Raw genomic sequence first — 24,225 nt, 5'->3', positions numbered from 1 at the left:
CTTGGCGTTGTTATTAAGTAGTAATAAAATATTACTTTATGTTAAAAACCCTAGTAATAAAATATTACTTTATGTTAAAAACCCTAGAAATTCAATCAGAAACCAAAGGTTAAAGGGACAATATTCGATAGCTATTGGAATAATATTTAAAAAAAAACAACTTAAAAATGTACTGAAAAAACAAAGGATGCTATGGTTATATCAAAATATCACTTAGAACATACCGTTTTAAACAAACAAAATAATTGAAAATCATCACTTATAGTTATCTCAAGTAACTGTAACTAGTACCCTTAAGTAACAATAACTTGCTCCTTTTGCGTGCTGCACTGCTGATTATCCCACATATTACATCACTCATGACAAGTTCTATAGTGTCATTGATAACATCACTGCAACATCTGAAATTACATTGTTTATGACAACACTGTTCATCATGGGGCGTGTTAAAGCTCCTTCAGGGCACGCATTAAAGTTAATTGAGATACGATACAGCTATAACTGTGTCGCACACAATCGTATGTAGTAAATAGTAACCTGAACACATGTCCACACAAGGGGTGATTTAACAGCCTGCTCTTGAGGATCGGGTTTCACCAGACACACCCGTCTCGAAGAAGAAGAAACAAGCACTGGCATAGCTAATAGGTCTCGCCTTTTGGACTTTGTAAGTGTTTAGCCATAGAGCACATTATCCCGGCACTCAGTCAATCACAATTGTAATGTGCGAGTGCTTGTTAGTCAACTTCCGGGTCACACAGGAGCTTTTGTAGCCATTCCGATGGCTGAACAGACTCTAGTATTTAAGGAAGACCGGTACCGACTCGTAATGTGTTCGGCCGTTTAGGATTGGTGAATGAATTATGGTCAGGGCTTTAAGTGGGATGAAAAAAAGTGGAGGGTTCTTAAAGGGGAGTTGCCTATGTTATTAAGTGCATTGTTTAAACACGTAAACTACATTTCTGTGATTCCCATAGTGTGCCACCCATCCTGTATTTTGGTTCCTCTCTGAGATTTTGTTTATAGCATCCAGCTATTTAACCCAAAGATAAACTTTGAAAACAAGCAAGGGCTATTGGCTTTGTCAGTGGTTGTCAGCTGTTTAAGATAAATGAATAACAACAATGATTTTGTTGTCAATAATATTAGAAATGTTTTACCTCTGAAATTGTGTCACTGTAACTTAAACATTACTGAGGTCTCCGGAAGGGGTAGTGGTCATCAGAGTGTCTCAATCACTCCTGTTATGTTCACTCTGTTAGACATGTATGTCCTTTTCATGCAACATCTTGTCCATTTGCATATCTTACACTGCATCTCTTTCCTCTTCAGCACCCTCTTTTCACTCTTTCTCAAATGCTCTTACCTGCTCCGCCTTCACTTCACCTCCACAAATACAAAGCTAATCACTGGTAAGCACTGTATTTTATTTTGCCTTCACAAACAGTGTACCTCGTTTCCAAACATTTGCACAGAATCACAATTGCAATTGGAACACAACATTCTGGAAACAGCTAACACAGTTAGGGAATGCAAGATTAAGTAAAACATCTGAAATATAAACAGGAAGTAAATCGCTGACATAGATCACCTTAACGCTTTTTTACATTCATTGTTCAGAATTCAGTAGGTGTTTTTGCCAATGAAATTAAGGACATTAATATAGGGCCCAACAGGGACTAGTTTCAATGTCCGTTTTTACCTTACCAAGTCTGACACCTGCAGGGACCCGGTCCACTTAAAAACCTGATTATGGTGCTCTGTATAATGGAGTTGTGGAGTGTGCTACTTCGAAAGTGTGTAATATATGAGTGTGTGTGTTGGTTGTCAGGATGATCAGGTTCGTGCAAGTTTTGTGTGTTTGTAGTGTTATTAAACCCTGACAAAGTTAGACAAATGCCAAGGGTGTGGGGACCAAAGTGACGCGAGGACCAGTGGAGTATAGCTATTTTTGAATGGGTGTATCAGAAATTAAAAGTGCAGAAATATTTACCTTGTCTCAGTGTACAACCAAGCACGGTTCATGGCGAGTGTGGATTTAGAACAGTAGATACAGATACACTCTTCATTACACTCACTGGCTTGTCCGCACATATAGTGTGTTTTTATGCATGTGTTTATTTTGAGTCTGATTGCACTAAGCTGCCCTTACATCACTCAGTACCTCCGTCCTCCGTATGCGCTCAGTAAGCTTTCTTCACAGTGGACTTTGCCAATGTATAGAAGCATCCGAAATCGACTGAGATGCACCTGACAGAGTATAGGACCCTGTTACCCAGGACTATGTGATTATGGAATAGAGAATGTGGACAGTAGGGAAGCATTGGGCACATAAAAACGTTTGTTAATTGCACAAAACCATAGGTTTTGTAATGTACTGTTGGCACATAATCTCGGATGGATCAATTAAGAATAAAGCTGTATTTTGCAAAAAACGCAATGCAACAATTATCTGTGGTAACAAATGGCCTCTAGAATGTGGCACTGATTGATCCTGCTGGGTCAGGGCCAAGGCTAGGTCTGCCCTCTGGAGTGACGTAGTGAGAAACAAGTAATTACCAGTGACTGAAGTGAAGTCCAGCAATCCACCCATCACTGTTTTCCTAACCATGATATCATCAAAGCGAAGAATTGTGAAGTTCTCATATATTTAAGCAATGAAATGTGTCAACAGTGGCCACTTCCCTTTGGACTTAAGAGCTCTCCTGGGCTGCTCTCAAGGATAAAGGAGGATGTTGGCTGGTTAAGAGTCCAACGTGCCTCCACTTTGCATGTATATGTGATCACGAGCAGTCATCGTCATGTGTGCAGTGGATGCATTCAGCACCCCAGTGTTATTCCTGGATCACAACACGTAGGCAGAGGTGAGGGAGAAGAGTGTCAGACAGTAGGAGGGGGTTAAGACAGAGGAGCTGAGAACTGGTGGCAGAGTGAGAGGGGAAAAAAATCTTCAAACCTGCCATAAAAAGGAAATAACGGAGGAGGCCGGGGGAAGGTAAGGAGCACACAGTGGCAGAAGCAGAATTACATGGAATGTGAGGGGGCAGAAAAATGGTCTGGCAGGATCAGGTGGAAGGTAGAGAATTTGTAGGTTCGAAGAAAAAGGTGACAGGTTTGAGAGAAGAAAGCTGCAAATGGAATCAGTACTAGTACTATCTTGGCCGATCAAGGGCTACTGGGCCCGATTCAGCGATGTATAGACGGTACAGCTCTGAACTACTTCCAGGCACCGTACTCCCTATCTCTTCTGTTACGTGATCGTTCCCGTTGCAAAATGGTGAAGCATTTATTTGCGTAAAGTGAAAGAATACACCACCACTGCACACAATGGTCATCATGCGTGCATTACAGTGGAAGCACTCCCACGGCACTACAAGGAAATGAGATTGATTTAGTCACTCTTGAAAATAACACTTCAATCAATTGTGTTCCCTGCACCTATGGTGGTGGATTTGAAAAAAATAAATAAAAAGATTACCAATTTCCAAGTTGGCAGAGACCTGAATCACTACTCATATATGAATTGAAACTTCCTAAATCCCCAGCTGTTCCCAGTTGTGGGAGAATTCAATTAACAGCAACTTTGCCAGTCAGGCATAGCTTATTCCCTATTCATTTACTACACAAAAATGAAGTTGACAGTTGCTGCCATGTCCTATACACAAAGACACCAGAGTCACAAAACGGAGGGGCAGAAGAGGTAAGACATGATTGAAATCAGGTGCCTGGCCCAGGCTTGGCGGTTCGAGTACCCTCCCTGCTGGCTCTTTCACGGCTCCATTGAGGCAGAAAAGAGGCCCAATTACTGATTTTAAATGAATGCAGGTGAGAAAGAGAGGGCCCCGCACAGCTTTGCCACCCCTGCCTCATCAGGCAACAGCAAGGAGAGTTATAGAATTGTTACATTGTCTTTCCAGAGGGAAGGAGAAAAGTGTTCACTTTCAGAATGCCGAAAAGCAGAGTTTGGGAAATACAGGGTGCTTTGTTTATGGCATTTCTAGTGGTTGAGGTCTACACGGAGGAGAGGAGGACAACTCTGCTGATTGCTCACTGACATTACTCCCGGGGAAGATCCAAAGAAAAGAAAGGGCGATTCCAGACTTGCAGTCACATAACAAATGGGTGGTTATGTCACGCCAGATAACCGGGATCATTGTGTGATCTGCAAGAGAAAACCAGCAGAAGCAGCAAAGGTCAGCACGAGCCCTGCGCACACAAAGAACAGTCACCCTGTGTGGCTGCACAGGGTGGGGAGTAGCGGGGGAGTTTATCTAACTGTCAAATGGCTGGCAGGGCCCCAGCATGCTGTTAAACTGTTCTGATGTGCACTGCTGTGGGGGACAGCACAGTAGTTGGAGATTAAGTGAACTGCAAGGGAGAGGAACAGCATCAGGGCCAGAGCTGCTGACTTTGGAGCTGGGGAACCAGGTTTGAGTCCCCCCATTGGCTCAACATTTTGTGATTTTGAGCAAATCACTTAATCTCCCTGTGCCTACCAAAAATGAATGTATCCGTGTGTAATGTAACTGGTGCTCATGTAAAGTGCTGTAATACCTTTGGTTCAGGTTTGCACTATATAAAACTGCACAAAAAAAAAAGCAGGGGAGCCGGCACGAGCAGGGGAGGAGAGCGAGCAGCATCAGCAAAGAGCAGAGGAAGCTTAGCGGGCTCACTATGTGAAGAGTTGTTTCCGAATTAAAATAAATGGTTCCTGAGCACAAAAGTAAAATAAACAGTAGCGGAAGGCAACAAGTCCTGGTGCAGGAAGCCAAATTATCCACTAGCAAGCAAGGAATTTTACAAGACAACAGATTAGACAAATGAAAAGCGATAAGAGGAGTCAAAACTCACAAACTACATACAACAGATCATCCTGACAGCGCTGTCTAGGCTCGACCTAAAACAAAAAAAAAAGGTTAATACATTTATCACTTTCTGACTCCAACCACTAGATGGCGGAATATGCACAGTATGTGAATGTAGAACTGCTCCAGGCTGCAAAACAATTTTTACAGGTAAGTAACACGTTTCTTTGTGGGGTTTATCTCAATGATATTTGTATTTATTTTTAAACAAGCAAGTGGTCGTAGGCAGAATCGAAACAATTGCAGCAACCGAGGCACAGGACCATGGCTTACTGTGTCAGTGAGTTTACAGTAGTGTTCCAAGTGGTCGAGGGTATGTTGTAATAAATTGTCACCATAGATGTGGATTTTGGCAAAGTAGGAAGAATTATCTCAAACAGTGAGCATAACAAACTGAGTTGGTGTTAATTCAACACATTTTTAAGCTACACTAATTAATAGGGGGGTTAATTACATTTCTGTCCTTCATAGTGTTAACCTCTGACATGGAAGCATAGTCTAGGAACGATGTACAAGCACATTTACACATGCACAAATAGTTCTTATTGTAGCTGATATTTTTTATTGTCAACATTTTACTCATCAGAGACGTACAATTTGCTGTTCTCAGGATTTGAATTTGTAGGCCAGTGGCTACTAGCATTTATTAAACATATTTTATTGATTTCTTGAACATTGACGTATAACAAATCTGGGATTAAATAATTTACTTTTGAGAGAGGTTAGTACAGAGTAACAAGTAGGCAATAGTTTTAGATATTACTACTTCAATAACATTAATACACATAGCAGTAGATTTATAACTTGTATCCCACAAGCGAAACAGCTTAGCTGATTGATCAACCTGGAGACAATATATGACTTTGGGATTGTACTGTGGCGGTTCAGATTCCTCCAGGAGTAGGTATGTCATTGCACACCATTAATATCATCAAAGGTCCTTAAATCAGTTGATGCCATTTTGAGTAGTATCTGTTCAGTATCAGCCACTCCCAGACGACTTTGTACCACTACTTTATTGAGGGACTATTATGTTGAATTAGATGTATCATTATTCTATGTTTTGCTAACTGCAACAGCAGGAATGCAAAACTATATCGAGTTTTATCCTTTTGGGGTTTAGAATGTAGGCCCAAAATATAGTGCTTCAAAGAGCAGTCAATCTTCAATGTCGGTAGTGCAGACAAGGCCTTTGTCACCTTTTGCCAGTATTTGCTAATTACTAGACATGATCATACCATAGGGAGGAGGTCAACCGCAGCCTGTCTGCATTTAGGGCACTCCCGTACTTGCATTGCCTAAATTGTGCTAGTGATGTGTGGAACTAGGTAGGTGCGATGAAGGATTTTAAATTGTAATGAGTGAATCTAGCATTGCTGGCTACCTCTTTGTGGTACCCCGGTATCCTGTCCCACTCCAGGTATGTAAGTGAGTCACCAGTATAATGCTCCAATTTATTAAGTATTGCTATAGGGTCTTGTATCCTATCTTGCAGCTTTGCCTTATAAATCAAGGTGACGCATCTGCCTCCCTCCTGTAGTTCCACAATGGCAATAGGCATGTGTGATTCTGGGGGTAACCTGGAAAGCCTGTCGAGCATCTGTGCAATGCTGCAGTCAATATAGCAAAGGTCAAGAATTGACGAAGACCAATCTAAAATAAGTTCCTGGCCTTTTCAAACTTAATAAACACTGCTCTCTCTTGTACAGGCCCCACAACGCCTGTCAACCTCCCTCAATCCATCCTGCTTTCTGACCTTATGGTTTTCAGATTGCGGAAGCTCAGGTGAGTCCTGATTTCCAAAGTAGACACAAAGGTGTTTCACAACATATTTGCAGAAGCGTTCCCAGACCTGAGACATTAGCACTATTAAGTAGAGTACTGTCTGGGACTCGTATCTCAGAGTCAAGTGTGCCACACCCAACAACAGCCCATTAAAGACATCCCTTTCCCTGTTAGGGGTCTCTGTCAGGCACAGCGGGAGAAGCTGCAGTTTCGAGGCCATATAATAAATACTGTTCGAAATCTAGGAGTGACAACCCGCCTTCTTCGTACAGGAGCTTAAATGTGCGCAATCTAACCTGAAGGTATGCACCATCCCAAAGTTATTCAGTGAGTATAGTGGTGATCTACCAAAAAAAGGACTGGGGTAGAGGCTCCTAGCATTTTAACAGATCATTTTACTTCTGGGTAAAAACATTGTATAAGCACTGTTGTCATAGATGTTATTAGGTCAAGGATGAATGTGTATTTTAGCAGTACAATTTATGAAGCAAAATGTTGATTTTGAGAAAGCCTGTGCTGTACTTCATGGTCACCAAATATTAAACATTTCTCTATATTAAGTGGCTCTGGTATGCCAGCATACATGGAATCAAATCTAACCAGTGTACCTTATCACCTGCACCTGTAAATTACTGTTGTTTGTGTTATCTTTGTATTTACCACATTGGAAGTTCTTAGTTGTTCTAATCTAGCTGGTCCTACAGTGGCTTGTTCGGAATTGTTATGCCTCCACCTTTACACCTTATACTTGTCAAGTACGGGAGCGTATCTCTTAGAGACATAGGTTTTAAACCTTTGTACAAAAAACTGCTTTGTATGGTGAATAGTAGAAGAGGTATCATCTAACCATGTTTATATGACTGATGAACATTAATGGATGGCTTTCCATTGGGCCAAATCAAGATGTTTTCAGTTCTGTTACTGCTAGCTCCTCTCAGTGACAGATACAAAGAACTTTCCATGACACTCACAGGACTTTATTGGCACATATAAATGTATATATGTTTGATTGGAATGGATTGGATGATGTGAATAACCCATGAGGAGATCCTAATGGATAGAGATTAGATTGCATATAAGAAATTAGGAACAAAATACATTTAGATGGAGTTATCCTGTCCCACCAAAGCATAAAAAAAATTCCCAATCTAAACATCTCTTTATATGAGGTGAAAAAAACGTGGAATTATGGGCTAGATGTATCAAAGATCCTTTTGTATTTCTTAAATACCGAATTTTAAGAAATCACTATTTAAGAAATGCAAAATGGGATGTATGAAATTTGCGATTCGGTAATAGCGATTTCTTAAAATTTCCAATCGCTATTACCGAATTGCAATTAGAGAATGCGACTCCATTCATCCCTATGGGCCTGGAGGACCATAGATGCAAATGGTTTTGCATTTCCCAATTTGCGAATTCCAGTTAGGAATTCACAAATTAGGTAAGGCAAACCCCAGGGTGCTGGGGCCAAGGCCCCCTCTGATGCACCCCAAAAAAATATTGCAGACATGTGAAGCACGAACTCTGGATTTATTGGAGTTGAAACCAGCTGCTGTTACCTCCGCAAGGAGAAATTATTGAAATCTGCAATTGTAAAGAATACTTCTGGAGATAATGGTGTACGATTTTCTCTAAAAAAGCATAGCTTTGCCCAATGGTGTACGATTTTCTCTCAAAAAGCATAGCTTTGCCCAAAAAACTGCATTTTCTGTGCAACTAAGTCATTATGGCGCTGCAATTTTCTGTTTGTGCAAATTTTAACTCAGCGCTGTAGTGCCCAACTTTTTAGTAAATCTGGGCCTAAGGTGTTTTTCTTTTTAAAGAACTAAAACTCCATAAGTGGATACCATTTGCAATTGCCTTATCTGCAAAATCATATAAATCCTATGGTTTTTCATCCTGTTAACTGTATTTACTCCCTAACTGCCTGACACCAACAAGCTAACTGCTATTCCCTGTTCCACGGAGACTATAGCAACTTATTGTCATTTGACATAATCTGTCAGGAAATTCCGTCACATAGTTTTAATCAAATTTGATTTGCATTAACTTTATATCCTTTCTTATATTCTTAATATTTCACCCCACACACGTCTAGGGGAGACAAGTTGTATTAGTGGTTTCAAGAGAGAATGTCTCCTTTACCAGAGGGTGACCTTTCTTCAAGCATTGAAATTGGTGGCCAGACTGAGTCCAATGCATTTGAAGAAAGCTTTCTTTGTAGGTTCCAAGAGCTTTGCACAGGATTGCCCATGGGCTGGATCTCAATCACGTTTTCAGCAGACAAAACTATTTTTAGAAGAAGTCATTCATAGCTAAACTGATCTCTTACTCCTTTTTTTTTAATACCTCGTTCAGACCGTGTAAGATTCTACGAGCATAATGTGCTGTTTGAAGTATTGTTGGTATCCCTATTTTAAAAACACAGGGTAACCGACAAGGAGGAAAATAAAAACTAAGAATAATGGCTTTGCCAGTTTAAGGTAGTGGTTCATCTCCTTGAGTCCACAATGCACTTCTCTGTTGGTTAGGTTCAAAGTCCATATGAGCACATGGAACTGGTCCTGGAGGACTGGTGCTTATCGAGTTCAGAGATACTTGCCGGAAGCCATAGACAATCGAAAGGTATGCCATCTTCAAAATCCATCTAATTGGAGATGAGCACAGCTTTGTGAAATTTCTCCTTATCAGAGGAGAGGGGAGGCTCAAATTGTTCAAAGAAATGTGTATTAAAATGGTGGCATTCCAAACTTCCTTAGGCTGTTCTCTGCAAATTGAAGGCCAGATTTCCCAATAAGGTGTAAGGTTAACTCTGCCAATCTGATAGAGATGTAAAGCTGCAGGATTGATTTTTGTTCCGTACTTTGTTACCCAGCAGAGCAAATTCTTGGTCACGGCTGAACGTGGATTTCCCAAACACTTGGAAATTGGCTGCTGGGCGCAGCAGCAAAGTCACCTGAAGGATGTCAAATCTACATAGACAACACAGAACTGTACCGCCATCTTCTGCTCCATTCAGTGTGTCATCAGGAAGAACAATATCTGTACAGTCTGAGCACACCCAGCTATGTAACACAAGAACCCACCATATTCAATATACATGCCTCAGTTACCACTCACCAAATAGAACTAGCATTGGCAAAGCCAATAGGATTTTTCTGTGCAAGATCTGTTGGCTTTGTAAATGTTTTTTAGCCATGTGCTGCAGCGCAGCATAGGCGAGACCTGTTGGCTTTGCCAATGCTTGTTTTTTTCTGGCAGGCAGGGGAAGCAAGAACCCTGGAGCGTGGGAGAGGGGGCAAGCAATAATGTGGGGACAATGGATTTTATATGAAAATGTTTGTTAGTCTCCCCGTTTAGACCTGAGCCTCTCACTGGAATCGCAGCTGTCACCAATTGTCAGCACCCCTAAAGCCTTATGGCGTGCAGTAGCCACTTTTGAATTTGGTGGAAAAACGTTTTGGGTGCTCCTCCCATCCAGCAAAGTCTTGTGGTTTTCTGGCAACAACGTACAACAACACAAAATAACTCCAGAGGGCTCAGACACAGGGAATATACTGGGTGAAAAACGCAAGGGCAGCTAGAAATTTGGGCATACTAAGATGTCCGAGTGTGAAAATGCTTTTCTTTACAATATGCTTTATAGGTAAGCCTGGCCTAAAAGAACAGGTAAAAATACATCATCCAGGCAGCAAATGTTTCAATGGGTGCCATCTTTTATTATTTAAAACATTGGTAGTTTACTTGCTGTCTAGGGAACAGTAACAACAGTTACATCCTCCTGCGATAATCAAATAAAATGTAAACTCCAATTGAAAAGATTTGAATTATTTGACCAGTTGTGTCAAAAACAAGTATTTTCACTTTATTTTAAAGCCTGTACCTCTAGATTAACAGATTTGTTACTGATCTCTGCCAGTGATCACAACCAAGTGCTCTGAAAAATGGTTTCCGAACCGCCAGATTTCTGGTGCATATGCTGTATCTTCATTAGACATTTTAGTACTCACCCATTAACAAACTTGATAATCAGCCAACAATTACCTTTCTTACTAATTAGAGACCACGTAATACTGGCACTGGTAGACCTAGAATTCTTCTCTCTCTTCGCTGTGTGATATGTATTCATTTTTACTCTTCTAGAGGAGAAGGTGGAGGTTGTCTAATAAATAGTAACCCAGCTATGGATAACCAATGAGCCTAAAGCAATTCAGTGTTGCATTGGCTCCTCATCCTCAGTTTTCAACTTGACATTAATGCACACAAGTATTTCACAAACAAAGCAGAGATGCACAATGATTTAGATAGCACAACCCTTCTGGCAAGATCTTACTGTCCTGCTGTAACCTTGTTGTGAGGTCTTCTTGGGCCCACTCTGGTTCTCAATTTTAGCTTCATTTTAGCTTAGTTTTATATTCCACATTTTAAAGGTTTTAGCTGACATCTCTTTTAGCAGTGACATTTTTCACATTTAGACCAAGAATGTATTGTACATGTTGCTTGTTTTTAGTTAGCCTTTCTCGACATGTAATCTGTACACTATGTTCAAGTCTAGGAACACAGTAAAAGATATCCTAGTGCTTGCGTTACCTGTTCGGAGACAGCTTCTAACATCTAGACATATCATTGCTTCAGAGCTGTGCCTCTAACACAGTGTGGCTTTTAGTATGTAAATGATGCTCTGACCCAGAAGGGTCAGAGGAGCATTCCAATCGTAACCATCTTGGGACGAATGCTGTGTTGGACATGCAGATCTGCTGGTGCGGATCTCCCAGCTTGCAGCCAACTACACTACATGCTGATTTCCTTGTTCAGTTGTCGAGGTGTAGGGCCAAGGCTATCCTCTTGGACTGGGCGAAGGCAGAGGGTTTATTCACTATTCTCTCAGTGTAGGGCAAGCATTAGGTATGAACATCTAGAAATAATTTACCTTGGTTTGACTGTTTATTTTTTTCACCATGTTCACAATGCTAGTAACTCTGCTTTGTTTCATCTGCCTAATTATTGCAGCTCATTCTCTCTGTGCAAGGCTATGATTGTTTCAATAAATGTATTGAAAACTTGGCTCTCTCTCTTTTTTTCTTTTTTGCCTGGGAATGCATAAGTAAGACAATGAAACAGTAAGATATTTTTTCACTATTCCCTTGTGGATCAGAATGTCATGTTCAGGTTGCTGGAATCACCTCCCACCCGGTAAGGTTAGGGGTTCAAGGTTAGGCACTGTGAGTTAGCAGGGAATGGGGCCAACAGCTTCTGTTGGTGTGGAGGGACTCAGGTCCCCGCATTCTGATATTATGTTGTCCTTATACGCAGTCCTATTGTTTTAGTAAAAACTGTATAACAACCTTAGCTGGATCTGTTTTGTTTTTGTGAATAAGAATAAAATGTAAATCCAAACAAACAAATAAGAGTGGCAGAATGAAACCTGGGGACTCCAAAAGAGATGGCATATGTATTTGACTTAAAACAAGTTGAGGTAATCTGGTATTGCTCATTTGTGAATGAGTGAAACCACTTCAGGAAAGTGCCCTCTTCACGATCATAGCTAATGGATGGACCAAAAATCATAACATCAGCAGTATCAAAAAGGTATCCGTTTCTCGTAAATTTAATTTTATGATAGTGCCTAAGGATTCCTGAAGATTGAAATCATTATTTTTTAGTTATTCAGAAAGTGAATTGATGCATAGAGGAGGAAGCTTGGTACATGGATCTGAGTGATGGTTTTAGATTTTGCTGATCGAACATAATGGGAGTGGGACATTGTTTTGATTGGGGAGGCATGCAGCACAAGGTACAGATTTGACTAGAAAGGAGTGGCGTTTGTGATATTAAGCTGACACATGTTGCTTTTAGACTGACATTGGCTTTAATTTTGATGCCAATAACAAGTAAATGTTTTATTTAAGCTCTGTGTAAATTGTGACTTAGCATTTTCCTCCATACGCTCAAGACGGGTTCCAATTCGTTATATAGAAATAAATAAAATGATACACCTGAGGCCAATCGTTCAACATAGAAAACAGTTGATTGTATTTCTGAGAAGGTTTGGAAGTAGGACTGACAAGATACATTTACTTTTTATAAATTAATTATTTCTAAATTCATCTTGATGCTTTTTTCTCTCTTCACTTATATAGTGGCTGGACCTGCACCTGAAAGAGAATGTCCCACCTTCACTACTGCTGCTTTCTCGTGCCTTGTACTTGACAGATATAAAGCCAAAGCCTATCCAGATACCGCCTATTGAGGTGAGTTGAAAAATGCACAAATATTGGCATTTGTAATATTTTAGCCCAATAGTGTCTTCGAACTTTGGTGCTTAGCAAGACCAACACCACCAATCTGACTGTGCCTACATATCCTCTTTACTCCACCCAAAAAAACTGAAGTTTCCTGGTGCCAGTGGAGACTGCTCAATACCTTTAATAGCACACTGTACGAACTTTGTAGTTCACTTGTTGTTTATGCCCTATAAAAAGTGAAGGATGGCCTGGTTATCTTAAGGTCTGAACAGGGACTTAAACATGCACCATGAGTTTGCTGTGTGCTGTGTGTTGTCTCACGTTTGTTCCTGTAGTGCTTCAGTGTGAAGTTCTTACTGTACATGTATGGGAATCTCCCCTAAAAGACTTGCATGTTTCTTAAACATTATGCGAGGTACCTTTCCAGTTAGGGGACTTTTAGAGGCTTTCTTTAGGCAGCCAGGTTCCTGTTATTTTTAAACAAGAACCATAAATGCATATTAGGTTCAATGATCATAGATACTGTAGTTCATACAGACGTTTTGGTTTTATGTTGAGAATCTTGAGTATAGTTTAGAAAGTAATTTACAACCTTCTTTTTGCAATAAGAATCTTTTGTGTACAGGGGTACACCAGAACGTTGCTCCTTTCAAGGAATACTAAAACAGTATTGAGTATGTATGTTCAGGAATCTTGACTCTATCTTAGGTTGAGCCACATTAACACTGTTCCGTTCAGCCTGATACTAATCTTCCTCTTATCTACAGAAGTATTAAATTAAGGAATCAGAGATCATTGTATGATCATATCCATCTCTTTCTGAATGCATATTTTAACCACTGTGTTGTACAGGGGGCAGACCCAGATAAATACTATCACTAGTGGGAAATGGAGGATGAGGCGAAGCAGAGACCTTTCACAGCATAGTCTCACATAAATATATAAAAAGCACAAAAGGTGCAAGTTGTCTAAAGTCATGCAAGGGTGCATCAGCCCATGGCAAGGATAACTATTTTGTGTGCCTTTGAACAGACTGTTCAGTTTAAGAGACAAAGGACATCACCCACCCATATTTTCCTATACCGTTTACCTTTGATTAATCATGTTAGCAAAGTGATTTTTTTCCATGGTCGTTCTGAAGCCTGCCTACACAGATTACAGGGTTTTTGATATGGGCCGAACTGTGTGTGTGTGTGTGTGTGTGTGTGTGTGTGTGTGTGTGTGTGTGTGTGGGTGTGTGTATTCGATGGCATGTGTAGCTGCAGATACACATGCTGTGCACAGTCCGCCATCTGGTGTTGGGCTCGGAGTGTTACAAGTTGTTTTTCTTCGAAGAAGTCTTTTCGAGTCACGAGACCGAGGGACTCCTCCCATTTCGACTCCATTGCGCATGGGCGTCGACTCCATCTTAGATTGTTTTTTTTCCGCCATCGGGTTCGGACGTGTTCCTTTTCGCTCCGTGTTTCGGGTCGGAAAGTTAGTTAGAATCTCGGAAAAAATCGTCGGTATTGTTTGCGTTCGGTATCGGGTTAGTTAGAACAAATCGACACTGAATTTTGAAGAGCTCCGGTGGCCCTTTGGGTTTTTTTCGATCCCCCGTCGGGGCCTGGTCGGCCCGGCCACGTGCGACTTCAAGGCTGATGGAACGGACCCCATTCCGCTTCTGCCCAAAATGCCATAACAAGTATCCGTATACGGATCAGCATCTGGTCTGTAACTTGTGCTTGTCCCCCGAGCACAAGGAGGATACTTGTGAAGCCTGTCGAGCGTTTCGGTCGAGGAAGACGCTGAGAGACCGAAGAGCCAGGAGACTACAAATGGCGTCCACGCCGACAGGTCAAGAACGTTTCGAGGAGGAAGAAGAAGCTTCCTCCATCCACGAGTCGGATTCTGAAGAACTCGACGCCGAAGAAACACCCCAAACCGTGAGTAAGACGTCGAAAATCAAGACTCACGAGAAGTCCACAAAAGCCCAGGGGACGCCACCGCCAACAGGCCATGGCTTAACCCGAAAAGTAGGTGACCGATCCAAGGCACCGAAAAAGGGCATGCTGGTGTCGAAGTCATCCGACTCCGGTCGAGATACCGCCACACACCAACCTCGGAGCCGAGACAGCGGCTCCGAGAAACTTCGGCACAGAGACAGCGGCACCGAAGAATTTCGGCACCGAGACACCACGCCGAAAACAAAGAAGGTTTCTTCGGAGCCTAAAAAGACTTCCGAAAAGGTTTCGGTTCCGAAACATCCAGCCTCGGAGCCGAAAACTAGTTCCTATACAGAGGAACAAGGATTAACCTCCCAATTACATAGATTTGGAGAGGAGCTTCAAGCTGTAGAGCCTGACTACACGCAAAGAAGGCTTCATATTCATGAGGACACAGGGAAGATAACCACTCTTCCCCCAATCAAAATAAAAAGGAAACTTGCCTTTCAACAAAAGGACAAGCAACCACAGGCAAAAGTGGCAAGGAAAACAACCCCACCACCGTCTCCACCACCATCAATACATGCATCACCAGCAACAACTCCACCACTGATGCACTCACCAGCTCATACTACAATGAGTCAGGATGATCCCGATGCATGGGACCTTTACGATGCTCCAGTGTCTGACAACAGCCCAGACTCCTATCCCACAAAACCGTCACCACCTGAGGACAGTACATCCTACACACAGGTGATCGCAAGGGCAGCCGAATTTCACAACGTCACCTTACATTCTGAACCAATTGAGGATGACTTTCTGTTTAACACCCTATCCTCCACCCATAGCCAGTACCAAAGCCTTCCCATGCTCCCAGGAATGCTAAGACATTCAAAACAAATATTTCAGGATCCAGTTAAAGGCAGAGCCATAACTCCAAGGGTGGAGAAAAAGTACAAGCCACCGCCAACAGATCCAATCTATATTACAACACAACTAACACCAGACTCAGTGGTTGTCCGGCAGCTCGTAAGAGAGCCAACTCTCATACCTCAGGAGACGCACCACCTCCAGACAAAGAGAGCCGCAAATTTGATGCTGCGGGAAAAAGGGTTGCAGCACAAGCAGCAAATCAATGGCGTATTGCCAATTCACAAGCACTTTTGGCAAGATACGACAGAGCTCACTGGGATGAAATGCAACATTTCATCGAACACTTACCCAAGGAGTTCCAAAAAATAGCGCAACAGGTGGTGGAAGAGGGACAAAGTATCTCAAATAATCAGATATGGTCTTCCATGGATGCAGCAGATACAGCTGCAAGGACAATAAACACTGCAATCACGATACGAAGGCACGCATGGCTGCGCACTTCAGGGTTCAAGCCGGAAATCCAACAAGCTGTGCTCAATATGCCATTTAATGAACAGCAATTGTTTGGGCCGGAGGTAGACACTGCCATTGAGAAACTAAAAAAAGACACAGATACAGCCAAAGCCATGGGCGCACTCTACTCCCCGCAGAGCAGAGGCACATTTCGAAAAACACCTTTTAGGGGAGGGTTTCGAGGTCAACCCACAGAAACCACAACCTCACAAACAAGGCCTACTTACCAGGGTCAATATCAGAGGGGAGGTTTTCGGGGGCAATATAGAGGGGGCCAATTCCCAAGAAATCGAGGAAAATTCCAAGGCCCCAAAACTCCTCAAAATAAACAGTGACTCACAAGTCACACAACCCCATCTCATAACACCTGTGGGGGGAAGACTAAGCCAATTTTACAAACTTTGGGAGGAAATAACAACAGACACTTGGGTCTTAGCAATTATCCAGCATGGTTATTGCATAGAATTTCTCCAATTCCCTCCAAACGTCCTACCGAAAACACACAATATGTCAAAACAACATATAGATCTTCTAGGACCAGAAGTTCAAGAATTGCTACAAAAGGACGCAATAGAATTAGTACCAAATCTACAAAAAAACACAGGAGTTTACTCACTGTACTTTCTAATACCCAAAAAGGACAAAACTCTGAGACCAATACTAGATCTCAGAACACTAAATACCTACATCAAATCAGACCACTTTCACATGGTCACGTTACAAGACGTAATCCCACTGCTCAAACAGCAAGATTACATGACAATATTAGACCTAAAAGATGCGTATTTCCATATACCAATACATCCTTCACAGAGGAAATACCTAAGGTTCATATTCCAAGGAATACATTACCAATTCAAAGTGTTGCCATTCGGAATAACAACTGCGCCAAGAGTTTTTACAAAATGCCTGGCAGTAGTAGCTGCACATATCAGAAGGCAGCAAATACATGTGTTCCCGTACTTAGACGACTGGTTAATCAAAACAAACACGCTAAGACAGTGTTCACAGCACACAAAATATGTCATACAGACCCTTCACAGGCTAGGTTTCTCCATCAATTACGCGCAGTCACACCTTTTGCCGTGTCAAACACAGCAATACTTAGGAGCGACAATCAACACAGCAAAAGGGATTGCCACTCCAAGTCCACAAAGGGTTCAAACATTTCACAAGGTAATACAGGCCATGTATCCAACACAAAAGATACAAGTCAAAATGGTAATGAAACTCCTAGGCATGATGTCTTCATGCATAGCCATTGTCCCAAACGCAAGATTGCACATGCGGCCCTTACAACAGTGCCTAGCATCACAATGGTCACAAGCACAGGGTCAACTTCTAGATCTGGTGTTGATAGACCGCCAAACATACATCTCGCTTCTATGGTGGAACAGTACAAATTTAAACGAGGGCGGCCTTTCCAAGACCCAGTGCCACAATACGTCATAACGACGGATGCTTCCATGACAGGGTGGGGAGCACACCTCAATCAACACAGCATCCAAGGACAATGGGACATACATCAGAGGCAGTTTCACATAAATCACTTAGAACTGTTAGCAGTATTTCTAGCGCTGAAAGCATTTCAACCCATAATAACCCACAAATACATTCTTGTCAAAACAGACAACATGACAACAATGTATTATCTAAACAAACAAGGAGGGACACACTCGACACAGTTGTGCCTCCTAACACAAAAAATATGGCATTGGGCGATTCACAACCACATTCGCCTAATAGCACAATTTATTCCAGGGATTCAGAACCAGTTGGCAGACAATCTCTCTCGAGATCACCAACAAACCCACGAATGGGAAATTCACCCCCAAATACTAAACAATTACTTTCAAATTTGGGGAACACCTCAAATAGATCTATTTGCAACAAAGGAAAACTCAAAATGCCAAAACTTCGCATCCAGGTACCCACAAGATCAATCCCAAGGCAATGCTCTATGGATGAACTGGTCAGGGATATTTGCGTACGCTTTTCCCCCTCTCCCTCTCCTTCCATATCTAGTAAACAGGTTGAGTCAAAACAAACTCAAACTCATACTAATAGCACCAACATGGGCAAGGCAACCTTGGTACACAACACTACTAGACCTTTCAGTAGTACCTCATGTCAAACTACCCAACAGACCAGATCTGTTAACACAACACAAACAACAGATCAGACATCCAAATCCAGCATCGTTGAATCTAGCAATTTGGCTCCTGAAATCCTAGAATTCGGGCACTTAGACCTCACACAGGAATGCATGGAGGTCATAAAACAAGCTAGAAAACCTACCACTAGACACTGCTATGCAAATAAGTGGAAAAGATTTGTTTATTACTGCCATAATAATCAAATTCAACCTTTACACGCATCTGCAAAAGAAATAGTAGGATACTTACTACATTTGCAAAAATCTAACCTAGCTTTCTCTTCCATTAAAATACATCTTACGGCAATTTCTGCTTACCTACAAATTACGCACTCAATTTCATTGTTTAGGATACCAGTCATAAAGGCGTTTATGGAAGGCCTAAAGAGAATTATACCACCAAGAACACCACCAGTTCCTTCATGGAACCTCAACATTGTCCTAACACGACTCATGGGTCCACCTTTTGAGCCCATGCACTCTTGTGAAATGCAATACTTAACGTGGAAAGTTGCATTTTTAATTGCCATCACATCTCTAAGAAGAGTGAGTGAAATTCAAGCATTTACCATTCAAGAACCATTTATTCAAATACACAAAAATAAAGTTGTTCTACGGACCAATCCTAAATTTTTACCAAAAGTAATCTCACCGTTCCACTTAAATCAAACGGTAGAATTACCAGTGTTCTTCCCACAGCCAGATTCGGTAGCGGAAAGAGCACTACATACATTAGACATCAAAAGAGCACTAATGTACTACATTGACAGAACAAAACTAATTCGAAAGACAAAACAACTATTTATCGCCTTTCAAAAACCTCATACAGGAAATCCAATTTCAAAACAAGGCATTGCTAGATGGATAGTTAAGTGCATTCAAACCTGCTATCTTAAAGCTAAAAGAGAACTGCCTATTACACCAAAGGCACACTCAACCAGAAAGAAAGGTGCTACCATGGCCTTTCTAGGAAATATTCCAATGAACGAAATATGTAAGGCAGCAACATGGTCTACGCCTCATACATTTACCAAGCACTACTGTGTAGATGTGCTAACTGCACAACAAGCAACAGTAGGTCAAGCTGTATTAAGAACATTATTTCAAACTACTTCAACTCCTACAGGCTGAACCACCGCTTTTGGGGAGATAACTGCTTACTAGTCTATGCACAGCATGTGTATCTGCAGCTACACATGCCATCGAACGGAAAATGTCACTTACCCAGTGTACATCTGTTCGTGGCATGAGTCGCTGCAGATTCACATGCGCCCACCCGCCTCCCCGGGAGCCTGTAGCCGTTTAGAAGTAGATCTTAAACATTTGTACATTTGTAAATATATTACTTAAAACTTTATTATGTACATACGCATTCACTCCATTGCATGGGCACTATTACTAGCATACACAACTCCTACCTCACCCTCTGCGGGCAAAACAATCTAAGATGGAGTCGACGCCCATGCGCAATGGAGTCGAAATGGGAGGAGTCCCTCGGTCTTGTGACTCGAAAAGACTTCTTCGAAGAAAAACAACTTGTAACATTCCGAGCCCAACACCAGATGGCGGACTGTGCACAGCATGTGAATCTGCAGCGACTCATGCCACGAACAGATGTACACTGGGTAAGTGACATTTTCCATATATATATATATATATATATATATATATATATATATATATACACCAAACTGGTCATAGTTTTAACTGTTTTTCTTATCTTCTGCAGCCCCAACCTGCACAGACAACCTCATTGGATCTCTTTCTTACAAAACCATCAACCCATATGCTCTCTTGTTGATTCAAAAAGGGTTGTAGCCCAAAATGCTACATTCTTGGTAGTTGGCATGACGGATGATGAAGTGGCTCTATTGAAGAATGTCACCGAAGGGTGGGTGTTGGCCTTTGTCCTTTAAACTGAACGATCAGTTCACAGTCACACAATTAACATATTTTTCCTTACCTTAGCCTGATGCACCCTTGCATAACTTTAGACCACCAGCACCTTTTGTGTTCTCCTGTACTCCTCTTGAATGAAAGAATTCAAGGGATGGACTAGGAAAAATATTGAGGGCTGTGGCATTAAGAGAGGAAAAGCGTACTTTGATTTTAAGGCCATATGAGGCTCCCTTAGCACAAAATTGGGAATTTGTTGACTTCCTTACCTGATAAGACAAAATCATAGGGACCCAAAAACTGTTGACTATGGTTGACTCCCATTCAACTAAATCAAAATGGAGGATTAGGCAAATGGGGGAATAGTTTTGTAGAGTATGGTACAATATTGGGGCATAAGGCCTAGTTTTCTGGTCAAAGAGCATAACTGAATAGAAAGTTATGGGTCTTGCCATCTGGGATACATCTGTGTTCTGGGCTTTTAGTGATGAACAAAATTCATTTCAGAAGAACCTGCTACTGAATAATTTGCGGCTTGAATAACAATGTTGCTTTGCTCACTGGATCCTTTTTTATCTGACCTACTAGCCAGTTTGAATTTACAGTGGCCTCAGCACCCAGATGTGCAGCAAAAGCAAACTGTGCAACAGCAGCGCCTCTATTTTCACTTGTTAATCCATCCTACTGCAGTTGTAACAACATGTGAGGCTCAGTCTAAACTCACAATGAGTCTTTCTTTTTCTTCTTCCACACAACAATGTTTTTCCAGAGAAGGGCTCCGTGTGTCTACCTTTCGAGCTGGTAATTGATTACAAACGACTTTTGGGTGCTCCCAGTTGTGTCCCTGGACATTAACTGTCAGTTCAGGGATCTTTAATTTTGATTGAAATCCTGTCTGTGTACATAAAATGCCTATGGTTTGCCACATCACATCTGCATCTTTTGTGGAAAACTGGCTCATCAAACTTGCAACAGTTTAGACAGAAGAAGACATTTCTCATCAAAAAGGCTGGTCTTTTACACCTTCTTGAGTTCCGTCAATCACTGGAAAATATTGCAAGTGCCCATACACCCAGTGACATTTATCAGTGCTGTTCAGGCAAAAATACTGCCTTTACTGAAAGGGCCTCAGTCTATCTTGATACCAAGTTAGGCATTACTGATAAAGAAAAGTAAAGTCTCACATAGTGCTTATGATTTTACTTGACTACTTATGAGGACATTCGAGGAAAGTCTGAATGATCGATGGCAATAGAGTTATTGACTCTTAAGAGTCCGGTTATTGTTCTTTTCTCAGCAACGGTATTTGTAACCTTATGGATATGCGGAAAACACATTGTACATTGGGTTCTATTTGAAGAGTATCTTCCAGTGATAGAAGTGATTGTGGAGATTTCAATGCAGGAATGTGGAGAACAATTGAATTCGTCCTGTGGCTGTAGAGGGATAAATGCCTCACATGAACATGCTGATGAGATTGCCATCTAGTGCTTCCAACTTGTAATAAATGGAAGACTGGAGCTATTACAGAACAATAATCAGTAGTGCAGTATGTTAGGGTTGAATGGACGATCAGTAGCTTTCCTCGGCTCTTGAAAGAAAACCTGCTTCTGAGGATGGTGCATCTTCCAAGGCTTCACTGGAGACATTATTGTGAGGAAAAGAAGAACTGCACAATAAATTCAGTGGCATCCTAGAGCATTCCAAAAGTAGAGCTCTTTGTCACCATGGAAAACTGAAATGGCTTAAGTGTTTTTGTATCCAGATAGTGGTTTTCTGGCTGATGACTTTTTAATGAACTGATGGTGGAAAATACTGTATACGTTTTAGACATTTGCTCTAACGCAGAAGCCTAGTACTGTCCTGTCTCTGGTTGTGCCTGCCACAGTTCATCCATGGCGATCCCTGAACCTTACTTGAGATTCACTGACTTCACATGTTTGACTTATCTGTGCAATGTAGGAAAGGGTTCTTAATTACATCACTAACTCTTTAGATTCCCCAATACAAAGATCAGTATCTGCTGCCAGAGTGCACACAGGTTCTTAAGAATGTCATTCAGAAGGTCAGGCGTGTCCAGTGCGGACCAGCTCTAAGAAGGGGCCAAAAAGGGTATAAACCATAGTTTTTCATGTATGATCTTAAGGAAAGGACGGATAACTATGATTTATCCATGAACTTAAAAAACAAACAAAGCCTGTTTTGAAGGATTTTACTACCCAACTAAATTGGGACCCTTACCTGCTCATCGTCTGTCCTGAAAATGTAATGTGGATCCATACTTTGTTGACCATCTTTGGGCAGCCTTGCACAATGTCTTTTGACTTATTTGAATGAAAACCATCTGGACCTCTTCATGTCAGGAGAACAGTGTGTCTCTGTATTTGTAGACTCTTTCTAAGCAGGATTACAGCTTTCTTTATTTAGAGAAGATTTTCCTCCACTAAGAACATTTGATTAGGTTTAGACATGAGCATTGTCCTTTCAACAGCAGATGCATTCTCTCTTCCAGCAAAGGAGAAGTTGTAATTGAAATATTGCCTTGGGAGGAGTTGTTTTCGTCACCATCACCTCAGCTTGTTGTTGCAGTGAGAATCAGTTTTTTTTAGGCTGATGCACCTTTATCAATGTGTTTCCTATACTTACTCTTTGCTGTTGCCTAATGTTATTTCCGTTCATCATGTGACTCAGGCATATTTACTTTCTAATTTTTGTCTTCACCCACTCAGCCTGGTGAAAATTATTCGCACCTTGTGTCAATTTCTGTATAGCCTAAAGATCAGAGTTACCAGGATCTCTTTATAGCATACAGGGCAGGTATTCAGTTCAAACTGTATCTAAGCAGCCAGGCTGTGCACGTAAATATGAATTTATCAAAAGTCAATATTTTTCCAGTCATTGTGTGAGATATAAAGCTGAAATGGCATTGTTTTTAGGAAATCGCTTGCTAGGATACATATGTTGGGATGCTACTTTGGAGTCCTATAACATATATTTTAAGCTTTATTATGAAGTGGAGCAGGGTTTTCTGGTGGTTCATAAATTCCTGAAGCTGCTGCTCTTAATGTGAATTTCACTGATTATCAACTGTATTCAGAAGGATAAGAGTCTGAAGTAGAGTTCATGATCTAAACACCACTCACCTATAGATAAAGATGACATTTTTTAAAAGATGGTAGTGGAGCCTTTTCCATAGTTGTAAAAAGCATTTTGGAAACAGTGCCTGGCTAGAATATCCGAAATAATCTGGAGGTACACCATTCCGTTTTGTTGAAATGGATTAGTTGGATGATTTGAGCATCCATTGCAGTGCCGTTCCTAAGAGCATACACAGTTACTCCCATATGCATTTTGTCTCCGGAGCAGGTTCATAGATTTAATCCCCAAAAGCCACTACTGAGCACATAATTCCATCCCAGGATTACCATAGTCCTGTCTCAGGAAGCAGTTCTCGAACACTGAGCGCTGCCTGTGCAGTGTGAATGTTACTTCTGGCTCCATATAATGTAGGGCACTTTCAGTCAGATCTCTTGTGTTTAAGCGAACAGCATTTGGCAAACTTGGATTTTTAAACCAATAGATGGAGCTGGAAAAGCAAACTACAAATTCTTTAATGCAAAGTTTTGTTGGCTCAAAAATTGCCACGCTACTTAAATCAGCTAGAGTGACTCACGAATCCTCTGCCCAAGATGTGGCCATACTTCCCTTGAGCTGAACATGAATAGCAACGATTAAAGGAAACTGCTTTAAGGAGTACACTAAGGTAGAATCTTGTCGACTGTTGGAGACTGTGGAAGACTTTCTACCCTGGATTGATGGCCATAAGATGATGGAAAAATTATCTGAATACATTAATACCTTTGATAACTCCAAATACATCACAACTGCCATAATCACCGCACAGTCAGCCCATGCTTCAGTTACTCCTCTGTAAACAGGGGAAGTTTAAAAAAAGATTACAGTAT

General features: G+C 41.4%; 1 protein-coding gene across 2 annotated transcripts in view; it reads left to right on the top strand.

Annotated features, from left to right (window-relative positions):
* The window catches only part of LETM2 (leucine zipper and EF-hand containing transmembrane protein 2), a 164,473-nt gene that overhangs the window by 71,986 nt on the left and 68,262 nt on the right, over positions 1-24,225 (top strand). For both annotated transcript variants that reach the window (XM_069214016.1, XM_069214017.1), the window contains exon 9: positions 12,794-12,904. In XM_069214016.1, coding sequence (XP_069070117.1) covers positions 12,794-12,904 — 111 coding nt within the window. The remainder of the gene's footprint in view (positions 1-12,793; positions 12,905-24,225) is intronic.

This window comes from Pleurodeles waltl, chromosome 11 (genome assembly GCF_031143425.1).
Source record: "Pleurodeles waltl isolate 20211129_DDA chromosome 11, aPleWal1.hap1.20221129, whole genome shotgun sequence".
NCBI classification, from domain to species: domain Eukaryota; kingdom Metazoa; phylum Chordata; class Amphibia; order Caudata; family Salamandridae; genus Pleurodeles; species Pleurodeles waltl.
This window is presented reverse-complemented; position numbering and strand designations above follow the sequence as displayed.